Source organism: Hypanus sabinus, chromosome 4 (assembly GCF_030144855.1).
Source record: "Hypanus sabinus isolate sHypSab1 chromosome 4, sHypSab1.hap1, whole genome shotgun sequence".
NCBI classification, from domain to species: Eukaryota; Metazoa; Chordata; class Chondrichthyes; order Myliobatiformes; family Dasyatidae; genus Hypanus; species Hypanus sabinus.
Window position 1 is genome coordinate 58,118,403 of NC_082709.1, and position 23,293 is coordinate 58,141,695.

General features: G+C 38.0%; 1 protein-coding gene across 6 annotated transcripts in view; it reads right to left on the reverse strand.

The window, feature by feature from the left end:
* LOC132392800 (caspase-8-like) overlaps positions 1 to 18,207 on the reverse strand; it is a 58,857-nt gene extending 40,650 nt beyond the window's left edge. For 5 of the 6 annotated variants that reach the window (XM_059967188.1, XM_059967190.1, XM_059967187.1 and 2 more), the window contains exons 1-3: positions 18,076 to 18,207; positions 10,305 to 10,740; positions 2,873 to 2,978 (exon numbers count right to left, since the gene is read on the reverse strand). In XM_059967188.1, the coding sequence (XP_059823171.1) occupies positions 2,873 to 2,978; positions 10,305 to 10,606 (408 nt within the window). In that variant the 5' untranslated portion in view covers positions 10,607 to 10,740; positions 18,076 to 18,207. Of the gene's footprint in view, positions 1 to 2,872; positions 2,979 to 10,304; positions 10,741 to 17,820; positions 17,995 to 18,075 lie in introns of those variants that run through there. The other variant, XM_059967185.1, reaches the window with a different exon arrangement.
* Between the last annotated feature and the right edge of the window lie 5,086 nt (positions 18,208 to 23,293).

The window sequence follows — 23,293 nt, forward strand, 5'->3', positions numbered from 1 at the left end:
CGGGGCACGGAAGAGAAGGTTGAACGAGTTCATTGCTGCAATGAAGAGGCTGGTGTGTGAAGGAAGGTGGAGCAGGTTCAGCATATAATTGTTGGAGTATAGAAGAACAAGATAATCTTAATTAAGCACAAAAGATTTTGAGAAAGGTTGACAGGGTACGTACTGAGAAGGTGCTTTCTCTGATAAAGGTAAATAATTCTAAAGGCATAGTTTCAACCGAAGGGATTGTCCATTTCAAATGGAATGAGGAGGAATCTGTTACTGTAAATTTCTGGAACTTAGGCAGAGTTAATGGATGTTACTAAGCAAGGATCAGCAAGGCATTTTAAACAATGAGAGAGTCAAGGGGCCCTGGGGAGAGAGCAGGAAAATGGTGTTGAGGCCAAAATTGAATAAGCCAGGATCTTCCTTGTGGAATTTGCTTGAAAGACCAAAAGGCCAACTCCTGTGATACCATTATCACCAGGAACAGCAGTTTCACAGTAAAATCTTCTGAAACAGTCAAAGCTGGCTTGTACTCATTAATGTATCATATGTTTTCAGTCTACTCCCACCCAAAACCGTACACAGGTTTTTTGAGCTTGGTTTGTATCCTGGTTTTGAACAATTGGAGTCCAGGCCATTCCAGGATTAGGAACTCTGACTTTAGAGAACTCTAGGTTAGAACAGCATGATCCAACCTCTCCCAGGATTTAGAAGATTCTGATCCCGGAACATTTGTGGGGTAGGAGGGCCTTGAATGGCCTATGATCACCAATCTAATCACATTTATAAGATATAATTCCAGCTGGATCTAAGCTTGAGGTAAGTTTGACCCTAAGATTGGGAGAATCTGTTTGAGGTGTTTTTGGTTTTCGACCAATTTGCTTTGAGAGTTCCCAGGTTCAGGAGACTCTGACCCAAGACTGTGCTTGGGTGAAGAGTAATCTGATCACAGATCATCTCAGATGTCAAACACACTGATACCAGTCCTCCCCTGTCTATTGGATAGTTTCTAGATGATGAACAGACCAATCTTAACTGTAGCCAATGATGAAACCTAATTCCACCTATAATTGAGTGCTAATCACTCTAATCCCCTTTAGACCTAGCAAAGAATGATCCAATTCTGCCTGTACTCCAGTTCAATAGACAATAGACAGTAGGTGCAGGAGTAGGCCATTCAGCCCTTCTAGCCAGCACCGCCATTCACTGTGATCATCACTGATCGAACACAATCAGTACCCCATTCCTGCCCTCTCCCCATATCCCTTGACCCCACTATCTATAAGAGCTCTATCCAACTCTCTCTTGAATGCATCCAGAAATTTGGCCTCCACTGCCTTCTGGGGCAGAGCATTCCACATATCCACCACTCTCTGGGTGAAAAAGTTTTTCCGCATCTCTGTTCTAAATGGCCTACCCCTTATTTTTAAACTGTCGCCTCTAGTTCTGGACTCACCCATCAGTGGGAACATGCTTCCTGCCTCCAGCATGTCCAATCCCTTAATAATCTTATATGTTTCAATCAGATCCCCTCTCATCCTTCTAAATTCCAGTGTATACAAGCCCAGTCGCTCCAATCTTTTAACATATGACAGTCCCGCCATTCCAGGAATTAACCTTGTGAACCTACGCTGCACTCCCTCAATAGCAAGAATGTCCTTCCTCAAATTTGGAGACCAAAACTGCACACAATACTCCAGGTGGGGTCTCACCAGGGTCCTGTACAGCTGCAGAAGGACCTCTTTACTCCTATACTCAATTCCTCTTGTTATAAAGGCCAGCATGCCATTAGCTTTCTTCACTGCCTGCAGTACCTGTATGCTTGCTTTCATTGACTGATGTACAAGAACACTTAGATCTCGTTGTACTTTCCCTTTTCCTAACTTGACTCCATTTAGAGAGTAATCTGCATTCCTGTTCTTGCCACCAAAGTGGATAACCTCACATTTATCCACATTAAACTGCATCTGCCATACATTTGCCCACTTACCCAACCTGTCCAAGTCACCCTGCATTCTCATAACATCCTCCTGACATTTCACACTGCCACCCAGCTTTATGTCATCAGCAAATTTGCTACTGTTACTTTTAATCCCTTCATCTAAATCATTAATGTATATTGTAAACAGCTGCGGTCCCAGCACCGAACCTTGCAGTACCCCACTGGTCACAGCCTGCCATTCCGAAAGGGACCCGTTAATCGCTACTCTGTTTCCTGTCAGCCAGCCAAATTTCAATCCATGTCAGTACTCTGCCCCCAATACCATGTGCCCTAATTTTGCCCCCTAATCTCCTATGTGGGACTTTATCAAAAGCTGCCTGGAAGTCCAGGTACACTATATCCACTGGCTCTCCTTTGTCCATTTTCATAGTTACATTCTCAAAAAACATAATACAACTGGTGGGGCATGGTGATAGGAGACAAAACAAAAGCAATGAAACACGAGAACAAGTAGTAGACCAACAGAACAGGAATCGTTGGAAAGCACATGTCTTTAGAATGGTTTTCTGGTTTAGGATATGTTTAAGATATCAGCAGAATCCAGGATGAGCAGAGAGAGAACGTTTTCAGAGAGTTAGTTTTCAAAGTGCAGCAGGAATGTTCTTGATCAAGTTGCAGAGCAATCTGGTTTATTGTTCCAAATTAAATCTCTGAACTGTAGCTATGAGCAATCAATTGCCTTGTTCATTTGGACAGTTGAAACTCATCTGAGGTGTGACTGATAAAATATTGTTGAGGTCCACTCCTATCATGCAAGAAAAATCACTGGGTTAATAAAACTAAGATGCAGTTTGAAGTATCTGATTATGTATAAAGTTATCCATTTGCATCGCTTGTACTTCACAGCTACAGACTGTGCAGACAGCCCAGGAACAAAGCCATTACCTTCACTGTTTCCAGGCGGCCTTTTGGAATTTGACAACTCAATAAAAATAAGACGGATCTCAAATCTTCTTGCGAGAGGTCCTCACTGATGTTCACCAGCAGTTGTCTGTGGCAAGGATTGCAAATCATCAACAAACCACCAATTCATTATTCTGGAGCACAAAGGGCCATCACCCTCGCCACTTCCCCCCCCCCTCCACACCCACTCCACAGGCTTAACAATATTCTTAAGAAGCACTGGACAGCACATCCAGAATAGCTATAACACTAGTAACATACTTTAAAGGACCAAATTACACAATGATTGGGGTAATTTCACAGCTGTACATCATATTGGTAAACCTGAGACATATAGACCATGCAGCCACCTTGTGGGTTTGCAACACATATTCACTGGAATTCTGGGGCTTCACGGGTTAAGTTATGAGACTACATTGCACCAACCATGCTCCTATTCCCAGAAGCTGTTTAAAATTGAGCAATTTAAAATTATTTAGGTATTGTTAACATAGATGGAAAGACGCTAATTCCTCCCTTAGGAATTGGACTTAGGCTGTTGAGGAGCATTTGTCAGAATGCCCTTTTACAAACTGGATCATGGAAACACACAATTCCCAACCTCTAGTTGGAACTTTGTGAGGACTGTTATGTATTTAATATTTCAAAAATGTTTGAGTAATATTATAAATATATTGTTTGAGTAGGCATTCTTGATCTTTAAATAATTCATTATGCTTTACATGTATAAATATGTGAATTGCATGTCATTTTTCAATCTTTTTTATTGATTTTCAAATAAAGAATATACAAATACAAATCGAAATAGGAGTTTAACAAGTAGATAATATAAGACATAAACAGCAATATTAAAGACAAAAAGCATATAATATCAAACTCAAATAGGTAATATATTATGCTGTTATATATACAATGGTCAGAGAGAAATTACAACTCCTCATAGCAATCGTAAAAAAAAAGATTGGAAATTTTATTGATAGAGAAAGAAAAATCCCACTAACTAAACTAAAACAAAAAAGAGAGAAAGAAAAAAAAAGAAAGATTGGGCAGTCCAAATGAGGATAAACTTAAAAAAGAAAGAGAGAGAAAAGAAAAACACATCCTTCCAGTCATCTACGAACCTTCATTGACAAGGATATACTCCAGAGAGAATAAAGAAAAATAAATAAATAAAGATAACTTAAATCATGTGAAAATATTGAATAAAGGGTCGCCAGACTTGTTCAAAATCAAAAGATGTATCAAATGTCTGGCTTCTAATTTTCTCCAAGCTTAAACATGACATGATGGAGGAGAGCCAATAGAAAACAGTGGGCGAGTTAGATTCTTTCCAGTGTAGCAAAATAGCTCTCCTAGCCAGTAAAGTTGAAAAAGCTATCACATGTTGGGCGGGAGGCAGACACTTTGCTTGCTTCCTCTGGGAAAATTCCAAAAATTGCTGTAAGTGAATTAGGTTGAACATTCATATCTATAACTTTAGATAATATTCCAAACACATCCCTCCAAAAATTATTTAAACTTACACATGACCAAAACATATGGGTTAGAGTAGCCACTTCTGCATTACATCTATCACAAATAGGGCTTATATTAGGAAAAATATGCGCCAATTTATCTTTGGACATATGGGCCCTGTGTACTATCTTAAACTGAATTAAAATATGGCATGCACAGATAGATGAATTATTAACTAAGTAATAAACTTTACTCCATTGGTTATCTGAGAGTGCATATTGAAGTTCTACTTCCCAGGAGCGTTGAACCCTATCATTAGGCGATGTGCGAGCATTCATTAACTGTTTATAAATGATAGCTATTAATCGTTTTTGAAAAGGTTTAAACTGAAAAATAACAAGCCAAATTTGAAGAGCAGATCAAGGGATAATTTGGTAAAAAATCACGTAAGAAATTCCTAACCTGTAAATACCTGAAAAAAATGTGTATTGGAGATATATTTATCAATTAATTGTGAAAAAGACATTAAACAGTCTTGTAAAAACAAATCTAAAAAAGTTTTTATTCCCTTAATTTTTCATGTTAGAAAAGCCTTATCCAAAGTTGATGGTTTAAAAAAAATTAGAATAAATATTACTAGAAAGTAAAAAATCATTTAATTCAAAAAAAATCTACGAAATTGAAACCAAATTTTTAAAGTATGTTTAACAATAGGGTTAAGAACTTGTTTACCTATTCTGGAGAACGAAAAAGGAAGAGGAGCTCCTAATAAAGAAGTTAACGAAAACCCCACTACTGAATTTTCCTCCAGCTGTAAGCATGAAGGCGATCTTGATCGTCTATATCATAAATCCAAAACGTAATATAGCGAATATTAATTGCCCAATAATAAAATCTAAAGTTTGGTAAAGCCAGTCCTCCATTTTTTTTGATTTTTGCAATAAAAGTTTATTCACTCTAGTGCTTTTATTATTCCAAACATAAGACAAAATCAGAGAGTCTATTTTATCAAAAAATGTTTTTGGAACAAAAGAGGGAACTGCTTGAAATATATATAAAAATTTTGGTAGAATAACCATTTTTATAGCATTTATTTGACCTATCAATGACATCGACATAGGTGACCATTTGGAAAGTGCCTGTTGAGTATATTCAACTAAAGGGAAGAATTATACTTATATAGGTCTTTAAAATTTTTTGTAATTTTGATACCAAGTAAAACGGTTTTTGGCAATATTAAAAAGGTATTTGATCATAATAATCAAAATAATTACTAATAGGAAATAATTCACTTTTATTCACTTTCTCCATCTTTGCAGCATGTGGAGTAGGTTGCGTTTCTAGCAGCTCTCTCTCTTTTAATATATTTTATATCCCACTAACAGATCCCTTTTAGTTCTAATGACTTACTACTTCTACTGAAGGATTTTACGACTTAATTACAATGGCCAAGAAAAGTCGTTCTGGTATTGAACTAAGACTTTAGGGCAAGACTTTCCCCGAAATGGAGCAAACGGAACAAACCAAGAAAACGAAGGAACCTGTTACACTTAGCGGGAATATTTTCTTCAATACAAGACATGAAGTCGGAATTCGGATCGCTTAATATTAAAATTGATAAGCTGACCAGTTCAAACGGGAAACTCAAAGCTATTTCTAAGATTCAAGACTCACTGAAAAACTTGGATTCTCAACTTCAAACACTTCAGCAGACTACAACCCGAATCGAGCGTGAGCATGATTTATTCAAGCAAACTATTAAAGATCAAGGAATGAAGATATCTTCAATGGAAAAGAATATCAATGAAATTGATCAGAACTACCTAAAACGAAGAAAAGAATGGTTGATTTAGATAGTAGAGGGCGTCGGAGGAATCTGCGTATTCTGGGACTGCCTGAAAATACTGAAGCTGGCGATCTGTTAAAATTCTTTTCAGATATGCTGTATTCACTTTTCAATGGGACCCTCGAAGCTAGCCCCTTAATCGACAGAGCTCACAGAATTCCATTCTCTCGGCGTTCAGCCGAATTACATCCTCGAGCAGTTGTACTTTCTTTGCATTATTACACGACTAAAGAAGCTATTCTTCGAGAAGCCAGAAAGAAACAGAAATTACTCTTTAATTCAACACACTTTCGTATAGTTGAAGATTATCCCTCCAAAATCTTTGCCAAAAGAAAGAAATATCGAGAAGTTATGAGTGAAATGTATAAATTAGATTTAAATCCCTCCCTTCGCTTTCCAGCAAAGCTGATAATCTTTCCTGAAAAACCTCAACCATTGAGAACCTACTCTCCTCAGGAAGGATGCCAGTATATTAAAAACTTTAAAGTTAAGCCTAATAAATAAAATATTAAAGTTACATTGATTACTCAATAGCCAATTTTGAAGTATCTGCTGTAGGAGTTGTTTATGGAGCTTTTGAGTTAAGTACATGTTATACCTTTTCACTCTCTGGTATGGGACGTGATCGATTTAATTTGTTTTACCTTATTAATAATTGATACATATATAACTGTTTTGTAGGGAACCTTTATAGTATTGTACTTTAGTGGTCCGTGTAGGACCTGTTGTGTATTAATCTTTTTTTAAAAATTTGTTTCAATACTTATAGCTTTAGGTCTGTTATATACATATATTCATTTATTTTTTTATTTTCCGAGAGAAAGAATATTTTTTGTAACATTATTTGCTCGGATTTATTCTTTCCTTTGAATATGTGTTTAAGCTACTTTAGCTGATTCTAAGATGGCCATTGTTGATTATGTTTTTATTAATGTTAGACACATTATAGTAGTTGACTTCTGTTTGTGCCTTTTATTATGGCTATTTTCTGTGGGATTTTTGCTCCTTTTTTTAAATATACGGAGCTGCAAGATGGAGAACAGGGTCAAGGTGATTAGTTAGCATGGGACCAGACATTTGGCTCCTTCCTTTCTATCTACTGGGCGGGAGGTGGAGGGGTCTATTAGAGTAGGTTCTTTTCCTGATTGGGCAGTTCTTTTGATGGATTTCTCTTTCGTAAATGCGTCACTCCTGCTGGTTGTACCCGCGCCTTTTGGTTTAATCAGTACTTGTGTAACATTTCTTTTATATATTAAACTCAATTTTAAACATGGATGTTAATAAAATTAATATAATATCTTGGAATTGGAACGGTGTCAATCATCCCATTAAGCGTAAAAAGATTTTTAAGAAATTAAAAAAATGCTGATATTTTTGCGCAAGAAAATCATATACGAAAACAGGATGGGGATAGATTTTTTCGCTTTTGGAAAGGGCCTCTTTTTCCCTCACTGTCGGATATTAAAACAAGAGGCATTTCTATATTTCTTAGTCCCAAAACCCCTTAGACAATAGACATACTACTACTGATTTCACTGGAAGATATTTAATTGTTACTGGTTTATTATGCGAGCAAAAGGTAGCTCTGGTGTGTGTATACGCACCTAATGTAGATAATTCTGATTTTTTTAAGAAACTTTTTTCAGCGTTACCGAACCTCAATAAATATAAGGTGATCATGGGTGGTGACTTTAACTGTTGCTTAAATCCGGCGATTGACAGGTCATCAACCAATCCGTCGCTTCCTAATAAAGCGGCAGCTTGTATTAACTCTTCTTTATTAGAATATGGCCTTGTCGATATTTGGAGATATAAACACCCCAATGATAAAGATTTCCCCTCCCCCCCACACGTCCATCATAAGTATTCCCGAATTGATTACTTTTTAGATACACATCTGTTAAACTCCGTTGCTGATTGTGCGTATGACATCATTGCGCTTTCAGATCACGCGCCTTTAAAGTTAACCCTTAAGCTCCCGGATAGATTTTTGAAAAACTCAGTGGAGATTGAACCCCGTTTTGTTACAAGATCCAGCTTTTGTTAATTTTATTATGGAGCAAATTTCTATATTTTTTGAATTTAATACAACTGAAGGAATGTCAATTTGGTTATATGGGACACCTTGAAATCTTTTCTTAGGGGACAGATAATCTCATATTCAGCAGCCTTGAGAAAGAAAACTAAAGCGGAATTGTCAGTGCCTATTAATAAAATTAAACAGATAGATAAAGCGTATTCAGTTAAACCTACTGAAGACCTATATAAAGAAAGGGCCGAACTTCAATCACAGTATGAATTACTTCTGACCTTTCCCATTGAACAGCAAATTTTTAAATCTAAAAGTTTATTTTATATACCTGGGGAAAAATCTGCTAAACTTTTAGCGGGTCAGTTAAAGGCTGGGATGGTCAGAAGACAGATTTTAAAAATTTGCCAACCAGTTAGAACAGAAACTTTAGATCCTTATGAAATTAATAAAATATTTATGGACTTTTATTCTAATCTTTATAAATCTGAATTCTCTGATAATGATATCACTATGAATAGATTTTTGCAAAGGTTAAACATACCTCAAATATTGATTCAAGATGTTGATATGTTAGATGCACCTATTAAACAAGAGGAGATAGCCAAGGCTATATCCTCTATGCAATTAGGTAAAGCCCCGGGACCTGATGGTTATACGGTAGAATTTTATAAGACCTTTCACGAAACGCTTATACCACATCTTCATCAAACATTTACTGATTCTACATCTTCTGGGAACCTTCCTAAAACTTTTTATGAATTGCATATGTCATCATATTATCAAGTGATACCTGCATACCTCATTTAAAGTAAACCTAAAGTTAGACTCGCATTGCAGACTCCTGGGTCTTCCTTTGAATTAGCTTAACATTTTGAAGTTACAAAACATTAACAAAAGTTTTGTAAAATATAGATCTCAGAAAGACCGTAAGACACAGGGAACAGAATTAGGCCATTTGGCACATCGAGTCTGTGCTGTCATTCCATCTTGGCTCATTTATCATCCCTCTCAATCACATTCCCCTGCCTTCTCCTCCTAACCTTTGATGCCCAGACTAATCATGACCAATCAACCACCGATGTAAACATACCAATGACTTGGCCTCCACAGCCGTCTGTGGCAATGAATTCCATAGATTCACCCCCCTCTGGCTAAAGATATTCCTGCTCATCTCCGCTTTAAATGGATGTCCCTCTATTCTGAGGCTGGGAACACATCATCTCCACGTCCACTCTACCCAGTTCCTGGGGTAATTCTCGTGAACCTCCCCTGGACACTCTCCAATGCCAGCAAATCCCTTCTCAGATAGGGGGCAATAAACTGCACACAATACTCCAAGTGCTGTCTGACCAATGCCTTATAAAATCTCATGGATTTGGGTTGCAGGTGAGTAAATGAGACATGCATTGGATTTGGCCGAATCGAATCAAAGGCCAGAACAGTCTTGTGGATGAATGTTTCCTTATTTTTGCATTATTTACATGAATAGTTTGACATTCTTACATTCTGATTGGTCCAACAGTCTATTATTTCTCTGAGTTGTTAAACATTCCTGTTCTAATATGACAGTAGGGAGAGCTGTGGTGGGTATGAATTTTGTTGGATTGTTAGCCAGTAGACTCAATGGGCAAAATGGCCTCCTTCTATGCTGTAACTGTTTAGTACTTGACCAATGCAGGCACTGTGCTTTCCCTTGACAGCTTCCTTCACGTCAATTCTGATTGCATAGACAGCTATTAAAAATACTATTATTTGCAAAGCACTCAGGGGGAGAAATCCATATTCTCTGTTAAGTTTATTAGGCTACTGGGGATACTGTGCTTAAGAAAACTACATGAAGTGCTCTAGCTATGGGGAAAATGCATTTAAAGATATAAACAGTAAATGAGAAATGACCAAGTAGAATCAGGCAAAATCTGTACACAGACATGATGATAGCACTTTTCTTTGGATTAAGGGAAAGAAGGGATTTGGGGTCAGTGTAGGAAAATGGAGCTGAGGTAAAAGATCAGGCATGATTTTACTGAGCAACCTACTCCTGCTCCTATTTCTATTGATCAAACATTGTTACATGGTTTTACCTGTACGGAGACACGTATCCTTCACCGGCTCTCAAATTATTCTCCAAACGCATTAGGTCTACCTTCATTTTCTTCAGGATATCAAGCCTCCTTATCTGATAAAGCAGTTCACTCAGAAGATCAAGCCTCAGCAGATTCCGCTTGCTCAGAATTTCAAACAGTTCTTTCACTTCCCCAGTCACCGAGTAGCCTTTAACAAAATCTGTGCACAGAAACATAATGATAGCACTTTCCTCTTGGGATAGTTCAGCAGCTATCACCATGGCCTCTTTCCTGATCTCCTTATCACCTTGAGCAAACATTGCCAAAAAATGGAGCAAGCCTCCTCTCAGCTCCTTGGAGGCTAATGTTCTCTCAGGAGTTATTCTTGTGTTACAATCTCATTCCAGCTGACGTCAGCAACTTCTCCTTTTCAGTTAGAAAAAAATCCAGAGACCTAAACAGGGAAATAAACATGTTAACCAACCACTGTCCTTATTCACTGAGTTATCCTAATATTTCCGAGTGTCATCACAGATTTGACAGTAAAATGTTATTTTTTAAAAAAATTCTAAAGCTGCTTTTGTTCTGCTGGTCTCAGTGAGAACAAAGCAAGTTAGAGAAGCAGGAATATACCATTTGATCTTTTGTGACTGCTCAGCCAGTTTTTTTTTTAAATCCTTTGGCTCAGTGTCGCTCTCCTGCATTAAACCCAGATACTGTCAATCTCATTCTCTCTGTTGACTATGCTCAGTGACCAAGACTTCACAACCCTCTTAGGTAGAGAATTCTAACAATTTATGACTCATGAAAAAATAATTTTCTTCTCTGTAAATGGTTGATCTCTTGTTAAGAAACTGGGACATGAGTCTTAAGACACCCCATCCAGAAGAAATAAACTTGTATTGGGACCCATAGAAATGTTCATACTTCTGTGCTCAAAACATATGCTGTCACAATAGTGCCTCAGGATTCAAGAACAAAGAACACTTTGAGGACATCATTTGTCTCAGAACATAATAATTCCACTGGAATTCCCCAGAGAGAAAAAACACATCACTACAGTCCTGCTCTCTTTAAACTGAAAAAGCCCTTTTCCCACTCTTCATTTAAAGTCACCAATGCCCCACTTCCCAAGCTTCCTTTAAACTCACTGGTTCACTGGTTTGGCCATCTCTGGGTTCATTTGATTTTTACAGATGTCCATAAATCAAGCAGGTCGATGGGACTAGGCAGAATAGTTAGTTCAGCATGTACTAAATGGGCAGAAGGGCCTGTTTCTGTGACTCTATAATAACCATACCTCCACAGTACAACAATAAAACATATGGGTAAGAAAGATTAATGACTAAAGGTGGGGGAGGAGAGGACACTGTGGCCAGACTCTGCTCCAACTCTATCTACAAGTTTGCAGATGATACCACTGTAGCAGGCTAGATCCTTAACAATGCTAGGTCAGCAAACAGGAAGCAGATTGACAGCCTAGTGGCACGATAGCAAGTTTTCCCCCAACGTCATCAAAGCAAAAGAGCTGGTCATTAATTTCAAGTGAGATGGAGTGCATATCCCTGTATATATGATGCCGAGATGGAGGTGGTACAGAGCTTCAAATTCCCTGGTGTAAGTATCACCAATAGTTTGTCCTGGTTCAGTAGTGGAAACACTTTGGCCAAGAAATCATACTAGCACCTCCACATCCTCAGACAGGAAATTTAGCATGTCCTCATTGACTCTCACTAATTTTTAGAGACGCATCATAAAATGCATCCTATCTGGATGCACCACTGTTTGTTAAGGCAAATATTCTACCCAAGACTGCAGGATTACACCTAAACCATCATGAAAACGAGCCACATCTCCGCTTTGTCTAGTTTCTCCTGCCTTGGGAAAGCAGCCAACATAATCTAAGGTGACTCCCACCTTGGCCACTCTCTTCTCTTCCTTTGCATCAGGCAGAAGAAACAAAAGCTTGAAAACATGCCACACCAGGCAGCTTCAATCCCACAAAGACTATTAAATGGACGTCTTGACTTTGTGTTCCTTGTCCCTTAAGTCCTTTATTATTTAATATTGCATTAGAACCTCTAGCCATTGCTATTCGTGAATCTCCTAATATTTTTGGTATTACCCGTAATGAGAAGTTATACAAGTTATCACTCTATGCTGATGACTTCTTGTTATATATTTCTGATCCTGATAGGTCTATTCCCGCTATTCTATCCTTGTTGGTTCAATTTGGTAGTTTTTCTGGTTACAAACTAAATTTGGATAAGAGTGAATGCTTTAAATGCTCAAACTTTACTGAATGACAGGATACCATTTAAAGTTGTTACTGATAACTTTATTTATTTAGGTATAAAAATTACCAAGAAATATAAAGATTTATTCAGATTGAATTTTTTACCTATGCTTCATCAAATTCAACAACTTACTACTAGATGGTCTCCTTTATCCTTATCATTAGTTGGTCGGATCAATGCTATTAAAATGATGATTTTACCGAAATTTTTCTATTTATTTCAAGCCTTACCAATTTTTATTCCTAAATCTTTTTTTGATAACATTGATTCAAAAATTTCCTCATTTGTGTGGCAAAATAAAAACCCCAGATTAAGTAAAAGACAGTTACAGAAATCTAAAAAAGATGGTGGTTTAGCTTTACCTAATTTTAGATTTTACTATTGGGCGAATAATATTCGAAATTTAATATATTGGAAACTAGATTTAGATTTACCATTGTGCCCACAGTGGGTAAATTTAGAATGTAATGATGCACAAGGATATTCTTTATTCTCTGTTCTTGGTTCTTCTCTCCCTGCTGATTTAGTTAAACTCAATAAACAGATATCTAACCCTATTGTCAAACATACATTACGAATTTGGTTTCAATTTCGTAAGTTTTTTTACTCTGAAAAACTTTGTTCTTGATAGCCCGATCTTACTTAATTTTTTTTAAACCTTCTTTAACAGATCAAGCTTTTAGCATATGGAAAAGGAAAGGTATAAAATGTTTTCGTGATCTTTTTGCTGAAGGTAGTTTGATGTCTTTTGACCAACTTTCCAACAAATTTAAGTTACCTAAATCTAATTTTTTTTTGGTATTTACAAATTAGAATTTTTTTTATATAAAGTTTTACCATCCTTTCCTAATTCAACTTTGATAGATTTTTCAGATATGATTTTTACTTTAAATCCCTGTCAGAAGGGATTAGTGGCTCTTATTTATAATATGATTATGAAGATACAACCAGAGGTATCGGGTAGAATTAAACAGGAATGGGAAAAAGAGCTTCAATACAATTTATCAACGGTAAAATGGGAAAAAATTTTACAAATGGTTAATTCTTCTTCTATATGTGCTAAACATGCTTTAATACAATTTAAGGTCATACATAGAACTCATATGTCTAAAGATAAGCTTGCTCGATTTTATTCTCATGTTAATCCTCAATGTGACAGATGTCATTCAGATGTGGCTTCATTGACCCACATGTTTTGGTCATGTCCTACCTTACATAACTATTGGAAGGACATATTCGCTACCATTTCCTCAATTTGGAATATTGATTTACAACCTCATTTTATCACTGCAATTTTTGGTATACCAAATGAGGATGATAGTCGACTTTCCCCTTCAATTAGACGAATGATTCCCTTTGCAACATTAATGGCCAGGTCTATATTACAAAATTGGAAAGAAATAAATCCTCCTACCGCATTTCAGTGGTTCTCTCAAACTATTTCTTGTCTGAGTTTAGAAAAAATTAGAAGTACTATTTTCGATTCATCAATTAAATTTGAAGAAACTTAGGGACCGTTCATTCAACACTTTCATATGAATTAATTTGGCTTCTTCCAGACCTTTTCTCTTTCTATTCTTGTTCTGGTATGGAGTTCCGGAGTTTTTGACACTATCATATACATATAAACTGTTATTATTGCCCATGTTAGTTTAGGTTTATTTTTTTTTAATATACATTTTTTCCTGCATTTTTATATATTTTTTTCTCTTTTGATGACTATTCTTAATCTCTTTCATGTATAATCAATATAGGTTAGATTGATTATTGTACGATCTTTTTTTTGCTGATAGCTTAATAAGATATTGTTATCTTGTTAATAATTTAACTTTAAGTCTAATGTACTCATAATCTATTTAATACAATATTTTGTTATGTTTTTTTAATATATGAAATTTAATAAAAAGATTGAAAAAGAAAGAAAGACTTTGCGTTCCTCACACTTTACCTCTACTGAACTTTCTCTGTTATTATAACGCTAAATTCTGCATTCTGTTACTCATTTTCTCTTTGTATTCCCTCGGTGTGTTCATGTTTGGAATGATCTGTATAGATGGCATAAAAAGATTTTCACTGTTCTTCAGTGCACAGCAATAATAAACTAATTACCATATGTCCAAGCAACTTTTGAATTTAATGTCATGGGAAGTTGCTTGTATGTAAAGTCTATAAAGTCAATTTCTGTAACCAGGACCTGTACTATAAGACCATAAAATTATAAGACATAGGAGCAGAATCAAGCCATTTGGCCCATTGAGTCTGCTTCGTCATTCAATCATGGCTGAACATTTTCTCCCTCCTCCACTCTACTCCCCAGCCTTTTCCTTCTAACCTTTGATGCCATATCTAATCAAGAACTTAATCAAGCTCTGCCTTAAGTGCATCCAACAACCTGGCCTCCACAGCTGCCTGTGGTAATAAACTCCATTTACGTTCTGTGTTTTAAATGGGTGAGTACAGATCCAGAACTATCAAATGTTCCTCCTATGATAACCCTTTCATTCCCAGAAGCATCCTTGTGAACCTCCTCTGAACTCTCTGCAATGCCAGCACATCTTTTCTTAAATGAGGAACCCAAAACTGTTCACAATACTCTAGGTAAGGCCTCACCAATGCCTTATAAAGCCTCAGCATCACATCCCTGCTAGACCTTTTGAAATGAATGCAAACATTACATTTGCCTTCCTCGCCACTGACTCTACCTGCAAGTTAACTTGTAGGGTGTTCTGCACAAGGACTTCCAAATCTCTTTGCATCTCAGATTTTTGGATTTTCTCTCTGTTTAGAAAGTGGACTGCACATTTATTTCTACTACCAAAGTGCACGGCCATGTTTTTTCCAACATTGTATTTCATTTGCCACTCTTACCCATACTCCTAAGCTGTCCAAGTCTTTCTGCAGCCTACCTGTTTCCTCAACACTACCTGCCCCTCTGCCAATCTTCGTATCATCTGCAATTTTGCCAACAAAGCCATCAATACCATCATCTAAAACACTGATATACAGCATAAAAAGAAGCGGTCCCAACACCGACCCCTGCAGAACACCGCTGGTCACTGGCAGCCAACCAGAAAAGAATCCTTTTATTCCCACTTGCTGCCTCCTACTAATCAGCCAATGCTCTAACCATCCCAGTAACTTTCCTGTAATGCCACGGGCTCTTGACTTGGTAAGCAGCCTCATGTGTGGCACTTTGTCAAAGGCTTTCTTAAAGTCCAAATATACAACATCCACTACATCTCCTTTATCCATCCTATGTATAATCTCCTCAAAGAATTCCAACAGGTTCATCAGGCAAAACTGTCCCTTAAGGAAAGCATGCTGACTATGTCCTATCTTGTCCTGTGTCACCAAGAACTCCATAACCTCATCCTGAACTCCAACAGCTTCCCAACCGGTTTATAATTTCCTTTCTGTTGTCTTCCTCCTTTCTTAAAGAGTGGAGTGACATTTGCAATTTTCCAGTCCTCTGGCACCATGCCAGAGTCCAATGACTTTTGAAATATCATTACTGATGCCTCCACAATCTCTACCATTAACTCTTTCAGCACCCTAGGGTGCAATTCGTCTGACCCAAGTGACTTATGCACCCTTAGGTCTTTTGCACTCACTTCTCTTCCCTCACACCCTTCAACATCTGTCACACTGCTAGTGTCTTCCACAGTAAAGACTGATGCAAAATACACATTTAGTTTATCTGCCATTTCCTTGTCCCCATTATTATTTCTCCAGCCTCATTTTCTAGTGGTCCTATATCCACTCTCATCCCTCTTTAATCTTTTTTTTTACACATACTTGAAAAATCTTGTACTATCTACTTCATAGCTTGGTTTCATATTTAATCTTTTCCCTCCTAATGATTCTTTTAGTTGCTCTCTGTAGTGTTTTAAAAGCTTTCCAAACCCTCTCTTCCCACTAATTTTTGCTTCGTTGTATGCCCTCTCTTTTGCTTTTACATTAGCTTTGTCTTCCCTTGTCAGCAACAGTTGTACTATTTTGCCATTTGAGTATTTCTTTGTTTTTGGAATACATGTATCCTGCACTTTCCTCATTTTTCCTAGAAACTCACACCACTGCTGCCCTGCCTGCCAGTATCTGCTTCCAATTTACTTTGGTCAACTCCTATTTCACACCACTGCAATTCCCTTTACTCCACTGAAATACTGCTATGTCAAATTTCAAGTTGAGCTCAATCATATTGTGATTACTGCCTCCTAAGGGTTCTTTTACCTCAAGCTCTATAATCAACTTTGATTCATTATATAACTCCCAATCCAGTATAGCTGATCCCCTAGTAGGCTCAACATACAATACTATATAACATTTATAGAAAGAAATTGAACTGTGCTGGATTGTTAATAGTCCTTTACTAATACAAAGGTATGCTAGCAGAATATCCACAGGATTGAAACCAAACATATCTGGTTCATATCCTTGTCAGGGAGAGGAGCAATGTCTGCGGCAAGGAAGAATTCCTTGATATAATTTTTTTGTAATAATGCTCATAACTCTGGGGTATGTGTTTTTGATTTCTATTTTTTCATTACAGTATAACAAACAGCACACCTCTCACTGTCAGTAGAAAGACACTAAAAACATAAATGGATTTACCTCAATCCTATCAATTTAGAAAATCTCAACCAGCAAAACGTTTTTCCAGGAATAATTTCCTTTTGTAAATTGCACCAGTCATGATTTACAAAAGTGATCTGCTGTAAAAAATCTGAAGTGAAATTTCACAAAAATCACAAAGGCCTGGCCACATGGCCTACACGTTATTTTCTACAATGTCCTTCAACAGGTAGCTTGAATGACATATTGTTTGTTACAGCAAAAAACAGGTCAATAAATTTAAGAGCCAATGGCATAAGCACACAAATTTCCTCAATATTTATATTTTGGTGATTTTATCTTCCGAGAAGTATTGATGGAGAGTGGTAGAAGCTGTTCAGCTCTTCAAATTTTTGCGAACATTGAACAGCGGGGTGGAGGGGATGACTGGATGCTGGAAATCTAAACCAAAGCAGAAAACGTTGGGAACACTCAGCATGTGAGGAAACATCAACGGAGAGAGAAATAGTTTACATTTCAGGCCAGGAACAGATAGTGGTAACGCGGGGAAGAAGCGCCCGCCGAGTCCGTGCAGTCCTAGCTGGGCCTACCGCCATTATACCATAACACATTAAGAGCAGAATTGGGCCATTCTTTCGCTACCCTTCTCAGTCCCATTCTCCTACCTCCACTCCGTAACCTTTGACACCTTTACTATTTAAGAATCTTTCCACCCTTGTTTTAAATATGTCAAATGGCGGCCTGCACAGCCTTCTGAGGCAATAAATTCCACGCACTGGCCGCTCTCAATGCCAACTCCAGCCTCTCCACAACTACTAATTCCCGGGCGGGCCTCGGGCCTGCGCTCGGTTACCGCCCCCACTTAGCGGAGCTCGACTACAAATGCCCACGGGATGCCCCGCACGCTGAATCTCACCCACCGGTCACGCTGTTTGATATCGACTCTCGGCTGCTGTTCCGCCCCTACAAACGAAAGTGAAAGCGGTTGTGCCTTAGGCAAACACCGATTCAGACTCCGCAATCAATCACTCTCAAAGCTCTGGGTGGGTTCGGACATTCCTTACTATTTTAAATACATTCGCTAACCAGTTAACCCTTTCACGACCACAAAGTTGTAATCTCTTCGTGCAGTTATAAAACACCTTTGGACTTTCTGATTTTACTTCTCAGTATTTTTCCCTGCCCTCTCAATGCTTTCCTAATTTTCCCCTTTTAATACCAATCCTGTACTTCCAATATTAGGCAGAGCTTTGTGCATTATTAAACTCTTGATGTCTTGTAACAGCGTTTGTGAACAAACAGCTTTGCAAAGGGAGATCCCAGCAAAGAGAAACGCAATGAGAGTGATTGATTTTCTAGCAAGTAGTAGCACCAGTGTAGCGATCTGCCAGTCTGTATGAAGAAACAGGGTTTTTAAAAAGTAAACCTTTTTTTGCTCAAAGCTCATTTTGGCTTTGAGCACCTTGTCTTAAATCTCCTTTGTAATTGCTTCCATTGCTGAGACTTTTCTACTAGACTACCTATTGCTAAGTGATTTCTCAATCTCATAAAAATGATTTGCCCCAAGAACATTATTTATTTTATTTGTCCTTTTGTGTTAACTATGCGGAATCTAAACAAGTTATGATCACTTAACACAAAATGTTCTACAACCATCCTCCACTGATCTAACTCCTTAACTTGAAACCATATAGAACATAGAATGTAGAAATCTACAGCACATTACAGGCCATCCGGCCCACAATGTTGTGCCGATCATTTAACCTACTCTAGGAACTGCCTAGATTCTAGGCATGGGCAAACTACGGCCCGGGGGCCATATGCGACCCGTTAAGCTTTTTAATCCGGCCCGCAGAACTTGATGAAATTATATTAATAAACCTTGTTAACGTTTTTTCCCCACAATTCTGGGGTTTTCCCAATAGATGACGCACTCTATACACATTGACCTTTGTTGAGGTGCAGCATATTACTCCACATTTGCACTTTACTCTTTGTTCGGATCGACCTATTTGTGTGAACAGGCGTTCAGTGTCGTGAACATCAACAAAGCCAGCCACAGATCCAAGTTAACTGACCAACACCTCAGATCCATCCTGAGAATCGCCACAACAAAACTAAATCCAGACTTTGATGCGCTGGCTAAAAAGGGAGACCAACAACACTGTTCCCACTGAAATTAAAAATAAGTTTCTTCGTTGTGTTATGTAAAAAATGCATTTGAAAATATTTTTTTCAATAAGCCTTACATGTTACATGTCATTTCTGTTAAGTGATGGACATGAGTAGTGCGCAGGTGCACGTACGTTCTCAAAATAAAAAATGCGCTCCAGATCAAATAACGCGCTCCGCATACTGGCGCGCTGTCACTGTTCTGTCCTTGTGCTGGTCGTTGTTGAGTTTTGGCACAGGGGACAATTGAATAAGAAGGAGCAGGACAAGTAGACCTGCATCTCCTACCGTTTTTTAAATAAAGACAGTCAGGAGGAGAGTGATGATGATAATATCTTGAAGGATAACAGAATTTTCAGTGCTTTAAAATAATAACTGTTACTGTGGCGACCCATTTCCTGGCACATCCGAACCAGCTCACAATTAGATAGCCTACGGGGGTTTGCGAGCACAGAGCTTTGGAGCCTCTGCGCCATGGGGGGCAGGTTGAGGGAGGCTTAAAAGTGAGGCTGAGGATTTCGAATAAAGTTTTTCCTTCGACTGCAGTTACCGACTCCGCGTCGTAATTTTAGCGCTGCGTGTAGCACACCGCTACATTACTACCAAAAAAAAGCTGTATTTTATTCATTTAATTTTCAGTGTTTTAAAAGTAATTTCAATAAATAGCTAAATACCATGGGACTTCAAAGACAGATATTTTGTTGTAATGCGTTTGTTCATTTTCAATTGAAATTAAAGCACATGTTTTCTACATATCCCATGATATTTTATTTTCTCTTATGAGGTGTATTACCAAAACACTCCGTCCATCTGCTCCTGGTCCGGCCCCCCATCAAATTTTAGAACCCTTTGTGGCCCACAAGTCAAAAAGTTTGCCCACCCCTGATATTTCCCTAGTGCATAACCCTCTATTTTTCTTCGCTCTAAGAGGTTCTGAAAAGACCCTATTGTATCCACTTCCACCATCATGCCAGCAGTGCATTTCAGGCACCCACCACAAATCCTGAAATGCAATTGCAAGAGATTCAACAAAATCTTGTTAATTTAAGAATTGTTTCCTCAATTTCTTTTATAATTGAACTTAATTCCAGTTAATATGAGGGTGATTAATATCCCTTGCTTTGTGTTGCTCTCTATTGTGCGATTGCCCCCTTTTTAACTTTTCAACTTGTATAACTTCATTTTATCTTTATAATGTCACCCCTTATTGCAGCTGTGTTAACCTCTTCAGCCAATACTGATGGACACTCTTCTCATTCAAGAGTATCCTGAAACATTTATTTGCTTCATATATTTGGAAATTAGTCAGTCCGTTTCGAAGGCACTCCCATGAACTGCGAGGTAATCATTTACTGAAATATGTGATGAGTCACTCACCATTGCAGATGAAATTCAGATGTCAGTTCACCATACAAGATATACCCTCTTCTCACTGCTACCATCACAGAGGAGCCTGAAGACTAAAACTTAACATTTTTTGGAACAGCTCCTTCACCACTATCAGATTTCTAAACTGACCATGAACCTCTGAACACTACTGTAGTATTTTGCTCTCTTTTTGCACTATTTATTTATACATATTTCTTATTGTAACATATAGTGATTTTTTTTATATAAACGCAACTCTCCAGATGCTGGAAATCGAAAGCAACACACATAAAATGTTGGAGGAACTCAGTGGGTCAGGCAGTGTCTATGGAAGTAAATAATTAATTGACGTTTCAGGCCAAGACCCTTCTTCAGGACTGAGAAGGAAGGGGGAAGATGCCAGAATAAAAAGGTGGGGTTAGGCAAAGGAGGCTAACTGGAAGGTGAAATGTGAAGCCAGGTGGGTGTTTAGTGATAGGATCCCTTTGGAGATGGCACAAGTTGTAGAGGATAATGTGTTGGACGTGGAGGCTGATGAGGCGGTAGGTAAGGACAAGAGGGACCACCCTCTGGTCACGTTCTCTTATGTCTTGGAAAGGAAAGCTGCATCCTGGGAACAGATGCAGTGGAGACATTTTTTACAGGAGATCAGGAAGAGGTTTAGTTGCGATAACCATGGGAAACAGTAGTTTTATAAAAGACACAAAGATGAGAAAATCTGCTGATACTGGAAATCCAAGCAACATGCACAAAACACTGGAGGAACTTAGCAGGCCAGCGTAAGCAGTCGACGTTTATAAAAGATGTTGGTTGACAGTTTATCTCCAGAGATGGAGACAGTGAGATTGAGACAGGGAAGGGTGGTGTCAGAGATGAACCATGTAACTTTTTTTGCTTTGCACCTTACTGCTGCTGCGAAATATCAGATTTCACAGCACATGTTCGTGATAAAAAACCTGATTTTGAGTTCTATTTAAGTTCCAAGCCTTAAGTGCTCACGCCCCTCCTGGTGATTGCGAGTGTTACTACTACAGCATATGGCATAGAGTCCAGTTCTACAGAATACTCCTACAGAGAATGCAGCTCAGAGTTTTTTAAGTATCTCCTGCTTCTGTTGCTGGGGTTTGGTGGTGGCACAGTCATTGTTATTGGATGAGTAATCCCATTTTAGTACCATGTTCATGTCATATCATTTAATGATACTAACATTCCAGCCATTCCAAGTAACGATGACCACATTGTAAAAATAATGTCTTTTGGGGAGAAAATATGCTATCCTTAACTGCTCTGATTTTAGACACACTAATACGATTGACCTTGACTTAAAACAGCACAGAATCCAGACCTGCAGAGGACTACCCATAAGAGTACAAAATGGGATTATGGTATTAGGTGAAGAGGAGGGACATGATCCTATTCTAGTACCTTATAAAAATAGAAGTAACTAGCTTGCGTGTCATAGACACAAGAGGTACTGCAAATGCTGGAAATCTAGAGCAATACACATGATGTGCTTAAGGAGTTCTGCAGGTCAGGAAGCATCTTTGATTGGAATAAACTTGATTTTTCAGGCCGAGACCCTTCATCAGGACTTCAAGGGATTCAGCCTGACAAAATGACTGTTTATTCCCATCCATAGATGCTGCCTGACCTGCTGAGCTCTTCCAGCACATTGTGTGTATAGCTTGGATGTTCTCGTGATTCAGATTTTAAATCACACATAAAGAAACCAGAGCAAAATGTCTATATATAAGAAATAGTGCAAAGGTATGTTTGTTTCTGTCACATAATGATGCTGAAAAGCTAATTCACGTCTTTATATTGAATAGATTACTGCAATGCACTTTTTACTGGCCTTCCAATCTATTGACAAACTTCAACTTATTCAGAACGCTGCTGTAGACTTTTAACCAAAACAGGATGAGGGAACATATCATTCCCATCCTAGCTACTCTGCATTGGCTTCCTGTATCTTTTAGAATTTATTTTAAAATTCTCTTATGTAAAGCTCTCAATGGTCTGGGACTAGAGTACATCACAGAATAGTTTACATTTTATAATCCTGCTTGAGCTCCCAGATCTTCTTCCATCAGTCTCTTAAATCTAAACAATCTCCCTCAGAAGGTAATTTGCAGGTCAGCCTTTTTTAACCAAGCTCCTAAACTGTGCAATTCCTTGAACAAAGTTTTAGGGGAACTTTATGAGTTCCCCTAAAATGGTTTAACATCATGAGATGGAGTAAACCGTAAAGGTTTATTTCCCTTACCAGAGATTGGTAATTAAAAGACACAGATTCAAATTTGTTGATGAAAGGACTAGATTAGTGTTGAGGAAAATAGTTATTTCCATCAACAAGCAATATCGTTTGAGAACTCACTCCTCATTGGCTGGTGAAGGCAGAAACCTTTATCATGTGCAATAAATACCTGGATGACCCCCTTGGATAGCATTATCCCACTTCCAAGTTCTGTAGGTTAAACTCAAATTCACTTTTTATCAGATTTAACATGATGGACTGAAGCTCAGTTGGTCAAATGGAACCTTAGGGCTTCAAATAATCCCATACAGCCTGACACTAATATATACGTGGAATAGAAT